General features: G+C 39.5%; 1 protein-coding gene and 1 long non-coding RNA gene across 6 annotated transcripts in view; one reads left to right on the top strand and one right to left on the bottom strand.

Moving 5' to 3' along the window:
• Positions 1–23482, top strand: part of tok (tolkin) — a 31871-nt gene that overhangs the window by 4304 nt on the left and 4085 nt on the right. Inside the window, exons 2-6 of one of the 2 annotated variants that reach the window (XM_064700038.1) lie at positions 4119–4695; positions 21066–21412; positions 21472–21899; positions 21959–22228; positions 22672–22899. In XM_064700038.1, coding sequence (XP_064556108.1) covers positions 4278–4695; positions 21066–21412; positions 21472–21899; positions 21959–22228; positions 22672–22899 — 1691 coding nt within the window. In that variant the 5' untranslated portion in view covers positions 4119–4277. Of the gene's footprint in view, positions 1–4118; positions 4696–7552; positions 7602–21065; positions 21413–21471; positions 21900–21958; positions 22229–22671; positions 22900–23482 lie in introns of those variants that run through there. The other variant, XM_064700046.1, reaches the window with a different exon arrangement.
• Positions 12711–15675, bottom strand: LOC135439272 (uncharacterized). 4 transcript variants are annotated; one of them, XR_010438048.1, is made up of 4 exons: positions 15366–15472; positions 14943–15294; positions 12789–14872; positions 12711–12725 (listed from the first exon to the last, which is right to left on the bottom strand). It is a non-coding gene; the product is annotated as an uncharacterized LOC135439272 (long non-coding RNA). The 4 variants fall into 4 exon arrangements; XR_010438042.1 differs by having other exon boundaries at positions 14929–15466; XR_010438027.1 differs by having other exon boundaries at positions 14943–15462.

The raw sequence follows: 23482 nt of genomic DNA, 5'->3' as shown, positions 1-23482 counted from the left end.
CAGCGACTAGGGCCAGAAAGGTGCCCAAGCCCGTCTAGGCGCAGTTCGGCTACAGTTGCAACCACCTGGTCGGTGGCGCTAGCTGAGAGGCCACAGGTGCTAGCAGGCCAAGCTTAATTATTTGCCGTTGGCAGTGGCTCCGGCTGTGGCCTTTGCTCCTTTTCAGTGTGCGTCCGTATTTTTGTCTATCTGTGCGGTTGTTGGCTCGTTTGTTTGTTTGTTTGACAGTCCCGTTACATTTTGCGCTCGCATAAAAGTCGGCCCGGTTGCTCTCCCGTGAAAAGGAATTTCAGCTGTCTGTGTATGCCCTTGTGTTGGTAATTGAAATTTAACTCTGAGAACTTGCTGTCAATTTCCAGTTCTGTCCATTTAGTCTGCTTATCCAACATACGCCTGTTGATATGCAATACTTTTTATCAGCCATGCAGCTAAAATTAACGAACAAAGAAAAAAGTGCGCCGAGACTAAAATATATTAATGAAATTGCCTTTAAAATATTTATTTTTCTTTTAAATCAGAAAATGTATTAAACCAATTTACAAGCGTGCTCGTAACCCAAAGCCTACTTCGTCAATCTCTATATATACAACTGTTTATCCTGACTGACTGACTGACTGACTGACTGATTGGTGATCAACGCACAGCCCATACCGTAAGAGCTGGGAAGCTGAAATCCCCACCCGCAAGTGTGAAAAAATCATGAAAAACGTTTGTATGGAACTTTTTTGTTTACCATCCGATCGGCCTCAATCTTATTTTCAAAGATCTTTGTTCAATTTCATTTTTGGAGTGTTTCACACTTTTCGACAAATCCATCCCTCCTTGGTGGAAATGGGGGTCAAAGATTTGGTGTGAGACGTTTCGTGCTCAAATTCTTTTTCAAGGATATGTATGTAACATCATTTGAGACATGATTCACATTTTTCGCAAAATCAAAGCTTCCTCGGTGGAAAATACGGTTTAAAGGTTTTTTTGGAGGCAGCTTTAAGTTTTGTCCGATCAACCTCAAACTTACATTCAAAGCCCTACAAAAGAACTTAATGAATACATGTTTCAGCGATTTTAGAAATTCCATTCGAGACTGTGGTAAATTGGAGGTAAACGATTCTATGAAAGTTTATTGTTTACCACCTGTTCGGCTTAAAAATCAATTTCAAATTCTTTAAATCAGTTTTGCCTCTCTTTTACCCGCCCTTTGGAATATTCAAATGTTCCGTTTAATTTGAATCCTCCTTTTGGTGAAATTTGCAATTAACAGTAACAGCCAAACTAAAGGCCATTTACGTGTTGATCACTGTGATTACTGTGTTGATCACCAATCATTCCCTTAAACAAGAGAGTTTCCGATCAAGCCCTGCGTTTTTAATACATATTCGTAAAGGTGTATATTATAAAAGTTCAAGAGAATTGTAAAGTAGAAAGGTCAGCTAGAGAATAATAAAAAACAACACTTTTTAATTGAAAAAAACAAGAACAGAACACACGAGCCTCAGTATCAATATTACAGTATTATCTATTTGTAACAACTTCTTAATCGCTTTCATTGAAATTGTGAAATTTCAAGAGGTATTCAATATTATTCATAATTATTGTAAATCTATTAAAAAATATTTTAGTAAACAAATTAATACCAATATTAATCATTGAAAAGATGCCCTCAGTTCAGTCGTTATGTTTCTGCTTACGACTCTTGACAAGGGTATAAAATTCATATCCGCCGCCAAATACGTACATAGTTGCAACTTGAAATGTAAACTGTCAGTGCGACAGGGCAAATCAAAATACGGCAAACAATGAGCGCGAGGCCATTTGGAGAAGTTTAGGAGAAAGGACTCATGTCAAGATTTCTGCTTGTAAAACAGTAAAAATGACTGAGACGAGGCAAACCAAGGCGGGACGTCGCAAGAAGAGATAAGGCAACTGAGATGCCATTCTACTAACTACTACTCCAGACCGTTTCTAATATCCCGGCCACTTTGCGCTTGTCATTGTCAGCTCGGGTATTTTGAAAGTGGCGCGCACTTGACAAGCCTGATTGATGGCCTGACTGACTGTGAGTGAGCAGCAGGATGGCTGAAGCTGTGCGTCTAAGGACCTTATCTTACGTAATTAAACTAAACATTCAATTCGCCCAACATAATCTTTTAATATCCTTTATGCACACTTAGAAAAATATACGAAACAAACACACACAAAAAATTAATCAAAACACATTGCAACCTCTGCACTTCTGTTAATACATTGCGCAGCCGTGCAATGAAATTTTAATTTGTTTACGTTTGCGAAATGACCTAGACCCAGAACTTTCTTCGCTGTCCACTGATAAGTGCTCAAGTCCATGTGGGTGCTTCTCAGCTAGCGATAAACAAGCGAACGGAGCCCAAAAATGGTAACAGTGCCAAGTACGACTTATTTTCTTTGCAAGAGCATATGAACGCGACAGTTAAACGAAACATTAACTCGCAGTTAGCTCAGAATTAATCAATTGAATTTATAATTTGCGTAAATGAGCAGCCGGCGCCACAATGCCATGCGGCGTATACGCAATTATGCGACTGAGTATCCTGAAAACGGGGTCTGCTGTTGCCGCCCCTGCCTGTACATTTGCCTGCCGTACACGCACGAAACGAAATGAAATGAAATTAAGAAAATATGTTGCACTCTTTGGTTACCACACAGACGTAGTTGCTGAGCTGAGTCTGCTTTTGTTGTTATAGCAACTTTTTCCAGGGGTTGCTGCTGGAAGTATCTTTGGCTTTATTTGCTAGTTGCTAGTTGCTTGCTGGCTAAGTCTCTGGCAGCCAGCGCGTTCAGCTCACCGAATCCCTTCACAGAAGCCAACTTAATTTGCCATAAAAATCCAGACAGGGACTTGATTTGCTTTGTTGAATAACTGTTGTTGTAGTTGTTGGTAGTGCGCCCCGGAAATTAAATGATTTAATGAAATTGCCAACATTTGCTGGGGCCTGGTAATAATAAAAGGGCGATAATAGCCGGCCGAGCATTTAAGTTAATTGAAAAGGTTTTTTTTATATTCAATTGGCCACCAAAGTTTGAATAGCTCTAAGGCAAAAGGACGGACCGAGATGCCTTAAGCGATTTTTAATTACCTGTCATTGTACATAGTTGACCAAAGGCGTCTGGGCAAAGTGTGTCCTTGCTGGGACACCTTTAACTCAAGTTAATTGAGTGCTCAACTGATGACAACCGGCGGTCGCATCTCGTTTATGAGCTGTTGCAGGTCATTGTATTGAAGTCCGTCTGTCTGCCTGCTGTCCTGCCTCTGATACGACAATCCTCTTTTATGTCCCTTAAAAACCATCTGACACATTCCCATATTGTGAATTGTGCACCTCTTTTGTTTTTAATGTGCTAGGACAGCTACCGAGAAGCATTCCAAGTAAATGCGCACAACTTCTGTTTTTCAAGTTGTGCACAGCTGTGCACAACATAACCCTACACGCACACGCACACCCACACACTCGCTCCCATATGTAAATTAGACGCCGGGTGTGCATGGATTGCTTCCAGCTGCTCGGTTGCTGTTGCTCTACATGTTTTGTTGTTGCTTCAGCTTATTATTGTCGGATTGAACAGCGGATTGTACAGATAATATTGTCTAGAGGCATCTACAGTAAGTATTAAAGTCTTGCGTAGCATTTGTTAATAGTCTATCTGACGCTATAAATAAAGGGAGTGCAGTTATCTAACAAGTGTCGAAAACTAACGATTGGCAAATGCTAAGTTAATGCTAGGTCTATTGCTATTCTATTTGCTTTCTTATGTGAATTTGCAGCATATAAAGATAGATTTAAAGACTTGAGTTTATTTCCATAGTACATTTACACAACGACATTCATTAGCTGATTAAAAGGTTTAAACAAAATTGTTCTACAAATATTTCATACAAGGGGTTGGGGTTATCAACAGAATATATGGAGCTATACATGTATATATATGTATATGTATTTATGTACTATGGCTTTGTGTGTACGGACAAACAGATCAATTGACTGATCGGCCTCGACAAACTAATTCCTATTCAAATGAGAACCAAAACGAGCCAGTTTGAGACAATTCAACAATTATTTCATCTCAATTTTCCGTGATCATTGCAGGCCACGTGCAGCGCGAGAATGCAGCGCTCTTGAACTGGGAGCGGACGGAGGCGATAAGCAAAACGCAAAGCAAAAACAAAGGCAGCAAACGCTGTTCGCAGCGACACGACAATTCACAAGCGAGAGAACGTGCGGAGCAGCAGTAAAAACCACGCTGAGATGGCGCTGCAGAGCCGGCTTGGAGCCGGACGCGGTGGCTGGGTAATGAGCTATACAAACTACGCCCTGCTGGTGGCCACCGCGCTGCTGGTGTTAATCTCGGCACATGTCAAAAGCGCCAAACTGCATGGGGAGCCACTGGTGGCGCCCACGTCAATGGATAACGTTGCCGTTGTTGACAAGCATGAGCGTGACGACAACAAGTACGTCAAAGAGTTCGTGAAAGAGTCAGGTGCCACTCATCCTTATCATCAGCATGGCCACGGGCAGCACAAGACGCACCTGCATCACCTTCATCATCTACCACTGCTGAACAATCGTCGGGTCTATCATAGCAAATACAGCATTGAGCAGCTGCTGCACATGCAAGTGGCACCCAAGGTTTCCAATGACATCGACATGGACCCCTGCAAGGCGGGTGAGTAGTACATTAAAGTTGGTTCGCTGTGCTGTCAAAGATGCTGACACAACAGCCTCATATCTTATGTGGTCTCGCATTTGCGCTGCCTAAGCGCGAAATCAAGTTAGCGCTAAGTCAATCTATAAGTCAATTATTTGCGTTATAAGCATTTGTCAGATACGTATGTATATTGTGTTTGCCTATGTGGCCAAAAGGAAAGCGTTTGAAAATTCTGTTGGCTTTCCAATGTCTTAAGTTTGAGTAAAAGTAAAAAGTCTTGTAAACTTAACTCATACAGACGCAACGCTCTTGATATGCGCTGGGTTTTCCAAGCGTGCTCGCCAAAGCTCAGCACTCCTAGCCCGCCCAAGACGCCAAACTCACTGGCACCGTTAGTTGCAGCCTTGAAAATTAAGCTCCGTTGTAACATTCAGAACCCGCCGCATCAGATCAACTTGCCTGGCTGCTCAACTCAATTGAATTTACCTCGGTTTTCAGAATCAAATTGAATGCCTCCAGAACGAGCATATCAATGCCTGTATCTGTGTGCGGAATAACTTCGTTGAAGACGACCAAGGCGAAGGTGACGAGGATTGCAATTTGTCTGCCGGCAACTGGGATGTGATGTGGCCGCAGCCAAGTTTGTCTGTGGGCGGGTGTGCGAGCGAGTCTGACTTATAAGTATTTGCGCACATCAATTGTCAAAAAGTTGGGTCCCTGGCATACATGAGCAAACCATTTCCCGCCTTAGATGCCATTGGCAATGTAGCGTCAAGTGGTCCAACGAGTCGACAATGTGCGTCACAATGGAACCAATACACAAACCGGAGAAAATTCAAGAGGATACATATCAGTTTTTGAAGTTTTAAAAATATTATACCCATCCACATTAAAAATACAGATATTCAGTTTATATGCAATCAAACCTCACACTTTTGCAATGTTATCCTTCATTATTCCTTTCAATGATTCTGAAAGGAAAAAAAACTTTACGCCAGCTTCAGTTGGGAAGAAATTTGCTCGATTAGATATTGATAAGTATTTCTGCCCCATTCGATTTAAAGCTCGACCAAAGAATTGTTTTAAGCAGATGCAATTTCTTTTTGCAGCGATCAAAATAGAATTTTAATTGTGAGTTGTGCATCGTTTATGTATCCAAGTAAATGCCCGATATATAAATCTCTGTGCTGTCACTGTACTACCTGACAGTTTGTGATTACTTTCTGGGCCATCCGAGGGTCGGCTGAAGTCTGTTTGTCCGAACGCTTCTAGGCGTATCTTTCTCTTTGTTTAGGTCATGGTTTCACATGCTACCAAAAAACAGGCCGCTATTAATCAGGGGTGCGCAGGGACTTTCACGCGCACGATTTTGTCTTTCTTACAATTAATGAATTCTTTGCATTCTGTTGCTCTCAAATTAGGTCACAGCCGATTTATAATACATACACAAACAACCATACGCACACTCACACACACACACACACACATGCAAGTACACCAAACTGAAAGGGAGCCTAATGTATGCAAATGCACGCAACAACAAAAGGGGGAGGAAAACACAAACAAATTTTTCTGGGTTTTCTCTACCTAACACAAAGTAAACTAATTGAATTTTGAAGTAAGCTCGAATTCAACGTCCATTGTAGCATTAGTATGAGCAAAGTTGAACAACAGCAACAACAACGACAACAATTATTAAAGCTGGAACAACAGCAAAACCTAGCAATCATTACATTAACTGTAGTTCAGTTCGAAACTCGACGGTAAATTTATCGTTGCTTTTGCAGATTTGGGTTAGCATTTAGATTTTCAGCTAGCTACATGAATAATCACGAGCGAAATATGAAACACTAGACATTAGTCTAGTGAATCTGAAAAGACATGAAAAGGTTCTATTTTTTAAATTAATTGACACTCCATTCAGATATTACATTAATAGTACGGGACACAACATCGTCCTTCAGACACCGTGCAGTCTGTTCAAAACTGGGCAAAACAAAACATCTAAGTGGTTTCAGAGGGTCTACAATATGTGAAGGCAGATGCAGTTGCGCAAATAAATTCGTCTGACCCGCAATGCATGCAAATTTGATCTAAGTGATGACAACTCAGAAGCGACGCTTGAAGAGCAGTTGGTGAAACGCGCTGCTGTGTGCGCGTGGCTGTCTGCCTTCCGGTTGCCGAACTGCAACTCGAAATCAAACCGCAAATGACACTACAAATGTAAAAAGGGCGCGTAAACGCGAGACAACAAGCCCATCTGTAGATAACTAGGCAAAGTTGCCGACAGTAATGATGACAACAACGCTCTAGGCACAGCAGCAACAACAACAACAACAACACAAACTAAACGAAACCGCAACCAGAGCTACCAAAACGGCAGGCTGTGCTGGTTTCACTAGCCTGAAAGCATAAACAACCTACCCAGGGCCCAAGCGACTGCAAATAATTTGGACCACCCTGCCCGTTACACTCCACACACACACAAACACACATACACGGACAAACGTGTAGGAACTTGAAACATGGCCTATAGACGAGAGAGCGGAACGCTTAAGCGCGCCAAACTAACGCCATTCTTCACTGTCGTTGGCTTTTTCAGCCATGGAAATAAAAAGCCACTTAGCAGACATTCCATGCATCGTCCAGACGAACTAGCCACTCACGAATGTGGGAGAAGAGGCATCTAGGATGGTGGGCGGGGCAAGTAACCTGGAGTAGTTACAGACATCACAAACTATTTACGGTTCGCACTTTTAGCGGTATAGCGCACAGAGTTGCCATTTTATATTTCGGTGGTTACTGACGTAGATGGATTTCGCTAAGCCGACGTGACGGGACGCTGAAGGTTTGGTGAATGCACGGAAAGTGAAGTTGCCCAACTGATACAATGAATGAGCCACAGAACAATCGAACTGCACAATGTATGTACCCTTATATGTGTCAAGATTTCTGATCTCAATTAAAACATAATTTATTGAATGTTAAGATTTAGTAAATTATTATTATTATTATTATTATTATTATTATTATGCTATAAACTGTTTAAGCTAGCCTTTTTAATAACTATAGTCTTTGGCTAACACAAATCTATATTCATACACTAGCCAGGGATTCGAACCCAGATCCTCGTTGCACACTAAGGCAGAATACAGTGAGTAAAATATTAATTGCTGTTATTTGGGTAAAAACGACCGCATACCTAGAACTTTTTTGTATTTTTAAGACTATCGACTATTGTCAGTCAACCGTTCGAGAAAAAACTAACTTTTCATTGCAAATCCTTTGAGGAAGGATAAGCACGGCACATGTAGACAAGTAAAGAGGTAAAAATCCTTTCCCCTTTTTAACCTGGAAAAATACAACTGAAAGAGAATTTAATGTATACATAAATATATTTTGAAATATTCTGCAAATTTTGTGTCGAATAAGCAGATTATTTTCTTTGAATTCGAAAAATATATTTTTGTTCATTTAACCTCTAACCTGTATTTATCATCCAAAAGGAGGCTCGTAACAAATAAATTTTCACAAAAATCTTAAAAAATCTTTGAAGCCGAGAGGATAGTAAACCAAATTTACCACAGTTCATAAAGTTCGTCTTAGCGTGCACCTCCATCACATACGATAACTACAGCTTCCTAGCTCTTATAGTTTGAATTGTGCGTCGATCACCAATCCAGTCAGTTAGTCAGTCAGTCAGGGCAAACAGTATATAGAGATATATTTAACGCATTTTTATGACTGGGTGCAAGGATAATAGAAAAAAGCAAAAACGAGAGGCGGAACTGTTACATATCGGAAACACGAATAGTAAGAACGACACTCGCAACAAAAGGCGCGCCCCTCCTTTAAAGGTTTTGGATTTTGCTTCAACTTTGTACTGGTATTAGGCTTGGCTCGGCTTGAAGGCTTCAGAGCTTGTGGACAGAGCTTCCCTCCAGGGTGCAGACAGATACAAATGCGGTTTAGTAATTCTAATGTTTTCACTTTGAAATTTGTGACGGTGTCAACGACAACTTGAAATGCACATGGCTTGTATTTCATGTTCAATGTCCTGGGCCTTTAGTTATTTGTGTATGTATATGCACTTATGTATATATGTATGAAAATGTGTATGATTTTGTATTTATTTAAAATCCACTTTGACTCATAGTTAGAAAACGCCCACTCACAGCGTGACAAACATGCAGCAACATGTGTAAATAAAATAAACTTAATTTAAACTGTTTGCATAATTAATTAATGCCAAAATGGCAGCTGCACACTTAATGCACATGTGTGTGTGTAAATGTTTTAGTGCGGATGTGTTGTTCGCCTGGGGGCGTGGTTTACGCACAATTACAGAGAGCTCACACACAGGCATAAAGTAAGCCGACGGACAGCCAGATAGACAAACAATTGAAACAGTCGTACGGTACGAACGACTTTTCAAAGGATTTAGTCCTTGCCATGCAAGGGTGTGTGTGTGTACGTGTGTGTGTGCGCGCAGCCTAACCAGCATGTTGCTATCAAATTTAGCATGCATAGTACATGCATATGTAAATATAAAGCAGGCCAATAGACAGACATACGAGCAGATGAGAGCTCACAGAGCTGCATATTCTTTTTTGCTGCATACTTCGAGGCGCTGGCTTTCTTACATACAAACATCTTATATAGTACTTACAAATATGTGTACTTATATAATGTTAAATTTATTCAGCTTTAATTTAAAGTTTCAACTGTGTTGGTATACTTGAAATCATTGTTTATGCAAATTTGGAATAACTATGTAAGCATACTGCAAGCAACAAGCTCAAAAGCTGCTTATGTAATGCCGTAACGTTTGGCTTATGTTTTGAGTCATATATATATATATATATATATATAATATTAGCGGGTATACCCCGGCCTTGCACATGGCAATTCTGTCAAATATTTTGGAAAATGACTTTGAAACCTATCGGACGGTAAACAAAAAACTTTCATACAACCGTTTTCCGCCAATTTACCACTGTTGCGGGAGAAATTTCTCAAATCGCTCACTGTAGAGGTTTGAGGCAAATCGGACAAAAGTTAAAACTTCACAAAAAAATCTTTAGTTGCACTTTCCACCTTGGAAGCTTTCAGTTTGCGAAAAATGTGAAATGATTTTTCATATAGATCCTTGGAAATGAATCTGCGCGACATTTCACCCACCAAATTTTTGACCCCCATTTCCACGAGGAGGAATGCATTTTTCGTAAAGTGTGAAACACACCGTAAATGAATTTTAACAAAGATCTTTGAAAATGAGTCTGAGGCTGATCGGATGTTAAATAAATCACATTAGGTAACTACAGTAAATATTTCAGCTATCTAGCTCTTACAGCATGGGCGTTGATCACCAATCAGTCAATCAGGACAGTTTAATATATAGACATTTTTCCTTTTACTTTAGTGTATGTGTATATGCAATATTAAGATTTCTTTGCTAATGTTGTTTTAATTGTTTGGCCAATTGCTGCCAAGCCGCAAATTGGGAAAATTGGGTGGGAAAAACTAAAGCCCCGACTAAGCTGCAATTTATGAGAAGAGCTTTAACAGTTTTTCTGATTTTTGGCTTGTGGCAAGGATATAAAAATGGCAAATGCCAGCCGAGAAATGAATAGAATGCGTTTTTCTTTGCCCTATTTTTTTCTAATACTACTCCAGCTACGTCTGTCGCCTGGTTACCACAGCAAATTGAAAGAACTCGAAACTGAATTTATATGCCAAACGCAATTGAATCAAGCAGGCTCAGCAAGAAACAAATTCCAAACATGCAACTGACAGGCACTTTAAGTCTTCAGAAAATTGTTTTAGCTAGTTTATGCTTGGTATTAAAATTAACAAGTAAGAGGTTCTAGTCGGGGGCTCCTTACTAGAATATACCCTGAACCCCCTGGTGTAGGAATACCAATTGCAGCTCGCGCTACGCGCTTGTTTGCTTTAGTAGTAATAAAGATTAATTAAAAAAAAGTTTCCAAGGCAGGGTTCGAACTCGCAACTAACCGCACTACTTGCCACCGTCTCTAGTCAACAGCCAAACCAATCATTGATTCTTAGTGAGAAAAAAACGAATTAAAATAGCAGGACAGAAAACAATACAATCACAATTGCAATGCTGTTGATAGAATTTAAAGAAGACGCGCATGAATGTGTGTGTGTATACAGAAATTCTTGCAATTTGCGCTTGCTGCCCCAAACACGGGGCCAGCAAAAACATGTTTTATTTAATAACTTCTGTGTTTCTTAACCGATCTTGATGAAATTTCTACAACTTATAGTACTATAGAATATTCGTGTATTTTAAAAAAATCAATTGCATTTAAATTGTGGCCTATATTGGTGGGAAGCATAAATTTGTTTATTTACTTGACTTATATATACTATTGAAATATATACTATTCTAGAAGCTACATGTCAAGTTCGGTGACTCTAGCTCTCATTATTTACCAAAATTATCTAGCACTTATAGGTTCTGAGATCCTTGCGTTCATACATACGGACGGACGGTCGGACAGACAGACGGACATGGCTAGATCGACTCGGCTATTGATGCTGATCAAGAATATATATACTTTATAGGGTCGGAGATTCTTTCTTCTGCCTGTTACATACAGACTTGAAAATAGCTGTAGGTCCTCCTAGTCCAAGCGCTGATCGAGTTTGTTTCCGATATTCGATAACTTGCCCCGTTTCCAAGTAATCGATAAAAATCGATATCGAAATCCTGTTTTTAAGGAATTTTGGTAAATTATATGAGCTAGACTCACCAAACTTGACATGTAGTTTCTAGAATAGTATATATATATCAAGTATCTTTCAATTTATATCCATCACCACCTCCCTCCTACTACCTCATAGCTATAAATCAAGTAAATAAACCAATTTATGCTGTTTTGGCTTTCCTCGTATCAACGGCAGCAAGCGCAAATTCCAAGAATTTCTGTATACATGTATACACCCACATACATGCGCGTCTGCTTTGAATTCTATTAACAGCATTGCAATTGCGATTGTATTGTTTTTAATTCGTTTTTTTCTCGTAAAGACTCGATTATTGGTGTGGCTCTTGAGTAGAGGCGGCGACAAGCAGCGCGGTCTGTTGCGAGTACGAAACCTGCCAAGGCAACATTTTTTTTTGTTTTTAATTTATCCTTATTACTACTAAAGCAAGCAAGAACGTAGCGCGAGCTGCATTTGAGCTTGGTCGGGAGCTCCCGACTAGAACCTCTTACTTGTTAAACTAATGAAAAGCTGAGATTTTATTATATTCAAACTAAAAGCACAATCAACATTTTATAAATTATAATCTGTAGTCATAATTTTTATCAAAGTTAATAAATAAGATTTAAATTATCCTTTTTTAAATTCAGCGTATATAAGCGGTGACAGAGCCTCGATTTTGCGAACGTAGCTTTCCTGTTGCATGAGACTCTTCAATTAGCCCTGACATTTTCCAACCATCTTGCCCGAATATTTTGTGCTTGTTTTGACATTCCGTTAGCAAAATATGCGTTTTCAAAAATAAACTCAGCAATGCACAGCATTTGGTGCTGTTGTCAGGGTACAATTATCAGATGCAGCAACGAACAGCAGACGGAGTTATTGAGGTTGGTGTATCCGGGGTAGGTGGGGTTTAGTGCAATGAGAGTTTATTGAACCCAAGAGACGGCTGCTGTATCCGTTGATGCTGCCTGGTAGTAATAAAGTTCGAGCGAATTGCCAGTAGGTGCAACGCATACAAGCGCAAGCCCACAAAAACTCACAGTCAGGCACATCATGTGGCCGCGATGAATGCTTTCTAGCCGCATTTCAATTTTTTAAACTGCGCGCAAAATATTTTGCGCTCAATGGCAAAGTTTTCGAAAAACGATGCCAGGAGAAATGTTTTACGAGAGCGCACAGATTCAGACACCACTTCGAATATTTTTATCTTTTTTTCACGCAAACAGTGTAAGTGGCATAGTGGGGGCTGGGATTCAGTGGCGCATGGCTGCATAAATGCTTCGACGCAGTTGTCCATTTTAAATCAGTTGGGACTACTCTAAAATTGGCCCTGTTTTGTTAGCACTGAAGTTATATCTATGATTTGCGACACTCACATGACAACTGTGGATGGGAATGGATATACTTTATGGAGAAGGTGGCGGCAGTTTAATAGCATTGGTTATTGTATCTTAGTCACACCTCAGTTTAACTTCTACATAATACAAATATAACATTTTATCACTACATATTACATTTTTCGAACACTACATTCAGCTAAAAATAATGTTTTATACTCTGAACCAATTAAAACTGGGTTAACAAGGGAAAATAACTTAGTGCAAATGTAACGAATAACAGGAAAAACGTGGCTTCTCTGACCCTTTTAAGTATATATAAGGATAAGAGCTTTCTGGTTATTATGTGTGTTTTTGTATATGTATATATAGAAGGAAACTAGAATACTTGAAACGGCAGGTCGGCGCTGGGTACATGGTATTTCATAGACGGGCTATCCCGAATGGAGTACTTTTACTTGTTTACGATTAAATTTGTACTAATAACGAAAGTAAGGAATAAAACCACAAATTTAGCTGCATTCGTGAAGATAACACCCTTCAACAAATGTCGATTGGAACCATTTATCTTGGACAGACTCGAATTTCCACTTAGGAACAGTGTTTTTTCCATTATGGAAATAATAACTCCAGAAGTGAAAACAGCATAGAAACTAACACAAGTTCATTTACCGGGAACTCGACCATAATATACCACTTGGAATTTTTCTAAAATAGCTGCACAAATACGATAGAAATATTGGCCTGTGAACCTATACGAGAATGGGCCGCATTAGTAAAGAGCGGGCCTAACTCAAAATCTTGCTCAAATTAATAATCCCTCCATTGTTGAGCAAAATGACGTATCTGATACTCGGCTGAAGTTGAGCGATGTCTAAACGTGGATTGATGAAGTGATGTCGAATACAATGTGGTGCTATCCTCCGGATTTGTTTGTCCATTTGCCTACGTGAGGATGTTCTTATATGCCAGCTTGTGTTGATTTCATCTTTCATTTCGTCCAAACATTTGTCGGCTTCCTCTATTTGTTTGCTGGTCGCTTATCATAAAATAATTTTGGTCCGATAATTTGTGCGTCCGGCCATTCGCCCGAAGCGCGAGGCTTTCACTGCAAATTAAACATTATTGTTACGGCTACTGTAATCACGCACACTTGCACAGATACAAAATCATGCCCACAATTCATATGTATTTACGTAAGTATATACAATGTATGCAAATGCATTTCCGCTCTCTACATATTTAACCCGTACCACATATGGCAAATTGGCTTTCGTGTTGTGAACACTGGTGGCAACTGAAAGGTTCAGAGAGTCATACACAAAAACACTTAGATAAGCGTTTAGTTTTTGGTTGGCGTGTGTAATCGTTTGGAATTTATTTGAGCTCATAAAGGTACTCGAATTATTTTCTTTTGTGACACAGGCACATAGCACCACAACAAAAACAATTGGAAGCCTCGTTGGCAAAAAATCAAGCTGGCAATCATTTAGGGGACAGCTCGATATGCTCTTTCATTATTTAATTTTGACCCACAAAAAGTTCGACGTGGCTGTCCCTGTTGCTGCTGCGTACACCGCGCTGTTGACCTGATGCTACATGATATACGCAGGATATTCTTCTTGTTGGCATTATTGAAGTTTTTGTTTCTGTTTGTTGTTGGTGTTGTTGTTGTTGTTTTACTGCGCGGTACACGTAGTCGGCCAGCTAAATCGCATAATCAGTTGCGTTGTAGTTGGGGGAGGCGGATAGTTTATTTTTAATTAAACTCTGTTCTCAACGCGCCAAAAGCTCATAAAATAGCAGGCAGCAAACGCATATTCAGCTGGAGATGAGGTGATAGAAGGGACCACGGAACAATGGCACAAATGGCCGAAAACTGCAACTGGCCAAATGTGTTAACATGTTTGTGGTCGCCATAAAAAAGGGGTTGCAAAACTGGTCGCCAGTATCCACTAGTAGCCAGCCCTAGCCATATGCGGCACGTTTCTGCAACAGTTCGTTAGTGTGAACGATGCGGGAGCGGAGGCGACGCTCAAAAATTTAATTACTTTCACTTGTGCGAACTGTTTGTCTGCCAGACGTGCCAGCCAGTCGTCCAGACTGACCGGATAAAGCACCAGCTAAGGGCATTTAACTTAAATGTAATAAAATTGTACACGGACTCTGAGCTACGCACGTTTGCTGTCTTACATTTCTCCAACTCCCTCCCTCATGTCTCTCGTTTTGTAGATTTTTTCTTATATCCCTCCGAATGCCCGTTGGCATTTTACTCACAGAGCTTGCGTAGGCAAGAACGATGCCCGCCACCAGCTGAAAGCCTTCTGCCTTCTGAAGGATTTGTGACGCATTAGGTGCCAAGTTTTCTCGCTTGCTGTGGTTAAGAGTGCATTGGCTTTTTACTGTTCTACCGACGCTGTTTCCTTCTTTCCGCTTTGGTTAAGTTGCTAAAGTGCCAACTACAAATTTTCCTTGACTCGAGTTTCGTTTTAATTTTAAGCTTTCATAAGCCCACAACTATATTTTTTTGCTCATTATTCTGGAGCTATTTATCAAAAGTGCGTATTGATCATACGTTGTTGTTTATGCAACGCAAGTTGCTGTCCATGCACTTACATGTAGTTAAATATTTTTATAAAATCCAATCCAATGCTTGTTTCAGGACTGCAAACAATAATTGCCCCTTACAAACCCTGAATATAAAGTCAATGCTAACGGAATGGATTGATATGGGAGTAAAGCACAGAGTGCAAATAAAATCTTTGACTGGTTGTAACAGATACTTCAATTTACATTTGCCACTCTACCTTAATAACCCTTACTCGAAGCTTGCAGGGTATACGCTTTTAAGATTGCACGGCTGCACACTGTATGCATCTAAATAAGTACATTTTGTATCATATATGTTAGTATGCTCGGACATGTTAGAAATATAAATGTTTGGTTTTCAAATAAATTGCAAGAACGCTTAATATGCTAAGCCAAGCGGATAATTTGTTGCTCTAATCAATACACAGAGGTTAAAGTTGACCTCATCTAAATATCTGCACTTGGTTATCCTCCTAAAGTCAACTTGTCTAAGACTTTATGCTTGCTTATTTACTTATGGCTTTACTGCTAGTCTCTGACTTGCTCTATATTTTGGTGCATTTCAATGTTAAACTAATGCATTTGACATTTGCCTTCGAAAACATACATGTATGTACATCGTTGGCTGTTCCAGCTCAATTGCCTTTGACATCAATCATTCGGGTTTGCTGATTGCTAATCGTATTCTATAATATATTTTATACCTACCTCGCGCTTAAAAAACAAAAAATATTAACATTGTGCCAAAGGTGGATCAATTTTCTGTATTGTTATTGTTGTTATTCTATCATATCAACGAATTGTTTCCCAGTTGATTTCAATACGATAATTCAACATTAAGAATATAATTGAACCGAAAAGTAATAAAACTACTTTGTTTTGTTTTGACCCTACGTAGATTTCTATTATAATTGGTATTAAAAACATTTAATATAATATTATCATAACCACTTTGCGATTTATTATTTTTGAAATATATGTAACAGAAATATATGTGCCAGAAAGAGACATCTTCTAACGTATATATATATCTCTATATATACCTGACTGACTGACTGACTGATTTGTGATCAACGCACAGCTCAAACCGTAAGAGCTAGGAGTTCACTGTAGTTACCTTATATGAAGTAGGTGCACGTTAAGACGGGGTTTCGGGACATTTCTCCCGCAACTGTGGAAAAATCGCGAAAAACGTTTGTATGTAACTTTTTTGTTTACCATCCATTCCTCCTTGGTGGAAATGAGGGTCAAAGGCTTGGTGGGTGACATTTCGCGCTCATATTCATTTCCAGAGATCTATAAGAAAAATCATTTGAGAAGTGTTCAACACTTTTCGCAGAATTCAAACTTGTTCGGGGGGAACGCGATTTAAAGATTTTTTGGGCGAAGTTTTAAGTTGTGTCCGATTTGCTTCAAACTTATTTTCAAAGCTCTGCATAAGAACTTAATGAATACGTATTTAAGCGATTTGGGAAATTCCATACGGAAAACGGTTGTATGAAAGTTTTTTGTTTAAAATCCGATCAGCCCCAAACTCATTTTCAAAGATCTATGTTCAAATTAATTTTAGGGGTGTTTCAAACTTTTTGAAAAAACCAACCCTCCTTAGCGCAAATGGGGGTCGAAGATTTGGTGGATGACGTTTTGTGTTCAAATTTATTTCCAAAGATCCATAAGAAAAATCATTTGAGACATGTTTCACATTTTTCGCAAAATCTAAACTCCTTCGGTGGAAAATGCATTTCAAAGAATTTTTTTGGTGAATTTTAAGTTTTGTCCGATTTGCATAAAAGTTGTTTGATTCCCGTCCGATCAGTTTCAAAATCATTTTCAAAGTTTTTTGAAAACATTGATTTTATAACATACGTGCCACGGGCTAGTATGTATTATATATATATACTGTATTTATATTTTCTTGATTAGCAGCTGTGTCCGAGTCGCTCTAGCTATGTACGTCTCTTTGTCCCCCTGTCTGTCTATTTGGAATAAAATTCCTTCAATTTGAGTACTTCTGTTGGAGATGAAGGTGCACGCTTAAACGGGTTTCTGGGAAATTACACCCGCAAGTTTGGAAAAATCGCAAAGCTCGTGTGTAGCAACATTTTCAAAGACATTTGTTGAGATTCATTTAAGGGGGTTTTCACGTTTTACGGAAAATCCATTTCTTCTTGCTATAATTTGGGGTCACAGATTATGTTGGTGTAGTTTGAGAGGTGCTTCACATTTTTCGCAGAATTTAAGCAACGATTTACTGACAGCAGAAACCAACTTTCACCCCATGAGCATATTTCTTAGTTTTTTTTAATCTAGAATCACACAATTTGAAAATGTATTATGTATTATGAAAATGTATGTCAGAAAATTGACCGGGAATTACCGGCACATACCAACTGTTATTTATATCAGCCTAGGTTCTTTGAACATACTATTCCGTTGATTATAAAAGCTTAAAATTGTATATACAAAATTTTATATTTCAAATACCTTCTCCCTTTTCCGTAAAGAAGCACTTAAAGAATGTAGAGCCTTGCGCTTTAGTATATACACAAAGGAAGGGCGGACTAGGTAGAGGGTATCTCCCAGTCAGCCACTTCCGCCTTGATCACTCTTCCATATTAATATTTTATATTTAATATATGTGGCGTTAAGCTTAAAACTACATATTTGCAGCCCATAGTATAAATAGTATTTACCTACTTCTACGACCGTGTCTAAAACAACTCAAGTTCTACACCAATGTGAGATCCGTATCCAAATTCGCGCGGCACCATAACATATCGAACTGTAAAGTCAGGCAATCTTTAAAGAGTGTGCCTCAATACTTATAGGCCGTGCCTATTTGCTGTTAAAACATGTGTATTTTATGCGCGCTTCTCCGCCAGTGTTGACCTAATTGTTTGGAAGGCGGCCAGTGGCTTAAAGTTTATTGGATTTGTAGCAGCATTCTCAATAATCAGACTTCGACTGCATTTGACAGAAAACTGGCCAAATTAGAGCATGTTGAGAGATGTCCAAACATCAAATACCGTTTACGTAACATGTGTAAAGGTTAGATTGCATCAATGCTTATTCCAATAACTGGATAGTGAATTCGGGCGAGTGCACATTGTTCTCAAGGTTCAGTTCTCCGACTTTAATTTTTGGTAGATTTCATCAATATACCTGCTCATGTTGCTTTTTATAATGCTCCATATAAATCAATAAATTCAATTATTTTTTTGGTATGGTTTTTATATATTTACAATATTTCGTATAATTAGATAATAAATTATAAATGTAAATTATTTAATAAAGTTGCTTCCCAACAAATATATTTTGCATATGCTCATTTATTTTCCTTAGAGACTTAAGACTTAAGAGGCAACAACATTCTCGCGATCCTTATCAAAATTGTTTGACAATTTGACTGAATACAAGGAAAAACTAGATAGAAGAGCTTTAATACTCTTGCAGACCAAACCGTTTCATAAATTATAACGTTTTGCTCGTTTTTAAGAAGCACGGGGAAAATAGAAAATGCCGAGTATGGTTAAGGCTAAGACAATATAATGTTTATATATGTATATTCTTTGGTTAAGGTATCTTGAAAAACAAAAAGTTTTCATACAAGAACCTCATTTTTGACCGTTCGTTCCTATGGAAACTAAATGATATGGTGATCCGATGTTGATAGGAGTTTGCATATATATAAAGAGCATAGTGTATCTAATAAATGTCAATTTTGGTCAAGATATTTTGAAAAACAAAAAAGTTTTCTATACAATAACTTAATTTTCGACTGATCGTTCCTATGGGAGCTATATAATATAGTGGTCCGATCCAGCCGTTTCGACATATGTACTGCGTGCAACAGAAAGATGAACAAATGCAAAGGTTCATGACGAAAGCTTTACAACTGAGAGAAGTAGTTAGTATAGAAACAGACAGACGGACAGACGGTCATGGCTATATCAACTTGGCTGTTGATACTGATCAAGAATATATATACTTTATGGGGTCGGAGATGTGTTACACATTTCGAAACAAAATTATAATCCCCTTAAGGGTATAATAATGAGAAGAGAAAGGAGAATTTAAATGTTTTGATTTTTATATATTTTATACAGCAATTTTTTAAAGCTAAAACAAGTAAGAGGTTCTAAATCAACACCAAATGCAGCTCGCGCTACGCGCTTGTTTGCAGTAAGAAAGATAAATTGAAAACAAACAAAAAAAATGTTTCCTTGGCAGGGCTTGAACTCGCGACCGACCGAATTACTTGATGCCGCCTCTACTTAAGAGCCACACCAATAATCGCGTCGTTATGAGAAAAAACACGAATTAAAATAGCAGCACAAAAAACAAAACAATCGCAACTACAATGCTGTTGATAGAATTCAAAGCAGAAGCACATGAATGTGTGTGTGTACATGTATACAGAAATTCTTACAATTTACACTTGCTGCCGCTGGTACGAGGAAAGCCAAATCACGGTTTCTTTAATTATAAAATTAAAGATACTTGATATATGCATACTATTATAGAAGCTAGAAGCTACATGTCAAGTTTGGTGACTCTAGCTTTTATTGTTTACCAAAATTGCTCAAAACACAGGATTTCGATATCGATTTTTATCGATTACTTGGAAACGGGGCAAGTTATAGAACATCGGAAAGAAAACTCGATCAGCGCGGGCACTAGGAGGTCCTACAGCTAAAATCAAGTCTCTAGCTCTTATAGGTTCTGAGATCCTTGCGTTCATACATACGGACAGATGGACGGACGGACAGACAGACTGAAATGGCTAGATCGACTCGGCTATTGAAGCTGATTAAGAATATGTATACTTTATGGGGTAGGAGATGCTTCCTTCTGCCTGTTACATACATTTGCACCTTTTTACCCATTTTTAATGGGTACAGGGTATAATAATGATACGGAAAAGCAAATTTAAATGTTTTCCACAACAATGTTTTATGCATTGTACATAAACTTAATGTGTAAGTTACATTTGTATCGGAGTAAATAATTTGTATTAATAAATAAGGTGTTTAGAGTACGATTATTTTTGTGGAAAATTATTTGAAAAGCTTCGACATTACAGAAAGTACTTATCATGTGTACGGAACGTATAATCTGTAGTCATAAATAATTGGCTTTTCTTTATGTCTTTTATGTCATGCGAAAATAACAAACGCACTTAATTAATTTTATGTAACATGCCTGAGACTGATGTGGCAATAATTTAATATTTTCCGTATTAACTGTTATCTTTGTGGCTGGATACTGGACCATGGCGATCGGCTGCTGGCAGCTGGTTGCTGGGTTCCGGCTCCTGGCTGCTGGCCACATGTGTGTCCACAACTTGCATGCGTCGCGTATTGCTCGCCGGCGGGCCAAAGTAAACAAACTGTCTGACCACAGCTACACTGATGTACTGATTAAATGGATATACAGTGTCTATCCAACCGCTAGGCAAACCCTACAGACGGACTCTGTTATGCTCCTGCCAACCAAACATCCACGCACACTGTTTGTATAAATTATAAATTACGAGTGGTGCGCCGGGCCAGGTTGAGTCCATTCTGCCAGACAAGCTTTACCACATGAAATTTCAATTGAAATAAAAATGTATGCCTTGTCGTTTATAATTAAAACAATATGTTAGTTATGGCACGAGAAACTGGCGGGTGAATTGTACAATTTAAAATGGATTTTCATTAAATGCGACAAAAATTATTTTTGCAGGCGGCTTCATGGGCGACATTGCGCTGCCCGACGGAGATGAGGGTCCTGTGGTGGCTCACACACCAATCGATGATGAGGAGCCGGAGGAGGAGGAACTGCTGCCAAAAACGGCGACCAATCACATGTTGGCGGATGCTCCAGAGCCAGCCAAATACAATGCGACTTTTCAACTGGACCTAGAGAAGCTCAAGCAGGAAGTATACAACGAGGGATTGCAGGTCGAGGAGGAGGGATTGACGGATATCATACGTAAAAAGACCAAACTACCCAGCGTTGGTATCGTAAGCCACACAACTGGACAGCCGCTGACCAAAGCAAGTGGCATTAACAACAATGATGCCAGCCTGGTAAGTTGTCCCAAAGCCTAAGCGGATTTCCGAGCTTGACCCTTTCATCGTGCCTTTAGAGTGCTAACGAGCCGTTAAAGCCCAGCGCGCAGACCCTATCTGATATTGCCAACCCACCCATTTACAAGAATGAGGTGTTGACACCGCCAGAGTCCCAGGCTATCCAGCGACGACGAACTGCATATAATGCAAGGATGAGTGTCGCACCCGCTTTGCTCCGTTTCAACAAAACAGAAACCCTGCATCGCAATGTGGACACGCGGAAAATTCAATCCAACAATAAGGACATTGAGGACGATTCGGGAAATAATTTTGTGGCAGAACGACGTCAACATATTGTGCCTACCTCATTGCCTACGCAGAGATCGACGATGCCCAATGTCTATAGCAATGCTGGGGGAAACGGCATGCACTTAGACGATGATGTTGACTTTTTGCATGCACATGGGGTAGTGCGAAGAAGACACAGACGAGGCCCGAAGCATCGGTGAGTTATCTAGAATCTGTGGTCTTAAGCCGTGATGTGAGATTTTGTATAACCCGCAGCAATAGCTACTGGAAGGACTATGTCAGCAAAGTGCAGCGACTGCGCGAGGAGCTTGATCGTCCCCACGGCCAGTCACCGCACCAAAGCCAGCACCAGCAAAGTCATAAGAAGCAGAAGCATGGTCAGCATCGTCGCCGAGGTCGAGGCCGCAGCACTCCGTCACCTTTAAATGTTTTTTCGACGCAGGCGCAAATTGATGAGCAGCAGCGGACTGATAATATGAATAGCCTGCAGAGTCCCAAGGCTGAAACTCGAGCGCCCGATACGGAGTAAGTTTACAGTTTCCACGTCCATGGTTCCAACCGCAAGCACCACATCCGCTTCCGTTACCATTTCCTGGCTGCTGTAAATTACTGGCCATTCAATTCAGATGCTTGGCCATAAAATTTGGCCAAACAACAGCCATTTTATGAACATTGGCGCAAAAACACACTCACACGCACACACCCGCACACACACCGACACCCACACCCGCAGTGCCGATGCGCATTCAAAATAAAAGTGCATACCGTAAAAAGTTATGAATTTTAATAGAAGTTCGCTGGCCAAAAGTTTCAGCCAAAAACAACAAGAAACATTTTTGGATGACTGTCGGCAATTAAAATTACGCATACGCAATGTTCAACTTTTATTTGACTTGTCCACAACTGTTGCACAAGGACTTTAATATGACCCCAACTCAGATTCTCCTCTCTCCTATTGTCCTCCACAGTAGCCCAAGGCTGCATCATCGCGTGGCGCGTGCCGTAACCGCAAAAAAGGAGCGCATCTGGGATTACGGTGTCATTCCCTACGAGATCGACGGTAACTTTAGCGGACTGCACAAAGCCCTCTTTAAACAAGCCATGCGCCACTGGGAAAACTCTACGTGCATCAAGTTTGTTGAGCGCGATGCGGAAATTCATCCAAACTATATTGTATTCACCATACGAAATTGCGGGTGAGTAAATCCTTAAGTTAAGTTAACCTTTAATGGCAACCTCCATGTAAACACGCCAAATAAATAGCCATATATATAGCCACGACATACTCGTCAGTCTATTTCTATGCTAAGCAATCGTCATGAAACTTTGCAAATGTTCGTCTTTCTGATCACTGTATCACATAGGGAGGATCATTAAAAAATAATCATATCGCCATCAGATTACTATATCATGCATCTCTATGCAAGAATTTATCGGAAAAATATTGTTTTTCTTTACGGGATTCGTTATACTCCTAATCAAATTCAGCACACGCAATGTGTTTGTATAGATGCATATGTGGGCCAGGGTGTGTAGTAAAGACGGACGCCTGCCGGCTTTTTTGGCACGAACATGAAACACGAACAAATGCGACTAACATCTACCAATGCACATAAGGTTTGTTATGTCACTAAATAGTGCATATTTCTCAATGTTTTAACTTAGTTGAGCTAGTCGCAGAGCTTGCTAGAATTCAAAATATATTTATGAAATAATACGCTTTGTTTCGGGATCTACTTTACTTACCCCTCGTAGCATTGGTTTATCTGTAACCTGACC

The sequence above is a fragment of the Drosophila montana genome, unplaced genomic scaffold (assembly GCF_035044405.1).
Source record: "Drosophila montana isolate Dmon_TW-CO22-7 unplaced genomic scaffold, ASM3504440v1 contig_1083_1, whole genome shotgun sequence".
Lineage (NCBI taxonomy): Eukaryota > Metazoa > Arthropoda > Insecta > Diptera > Drosophilidae > Drosophila > Drosophila montana.
Note: the sequence above shows the minus strand (reverse complement) of the source record. Positions and strands in the feature narration are given on the sequence as shown.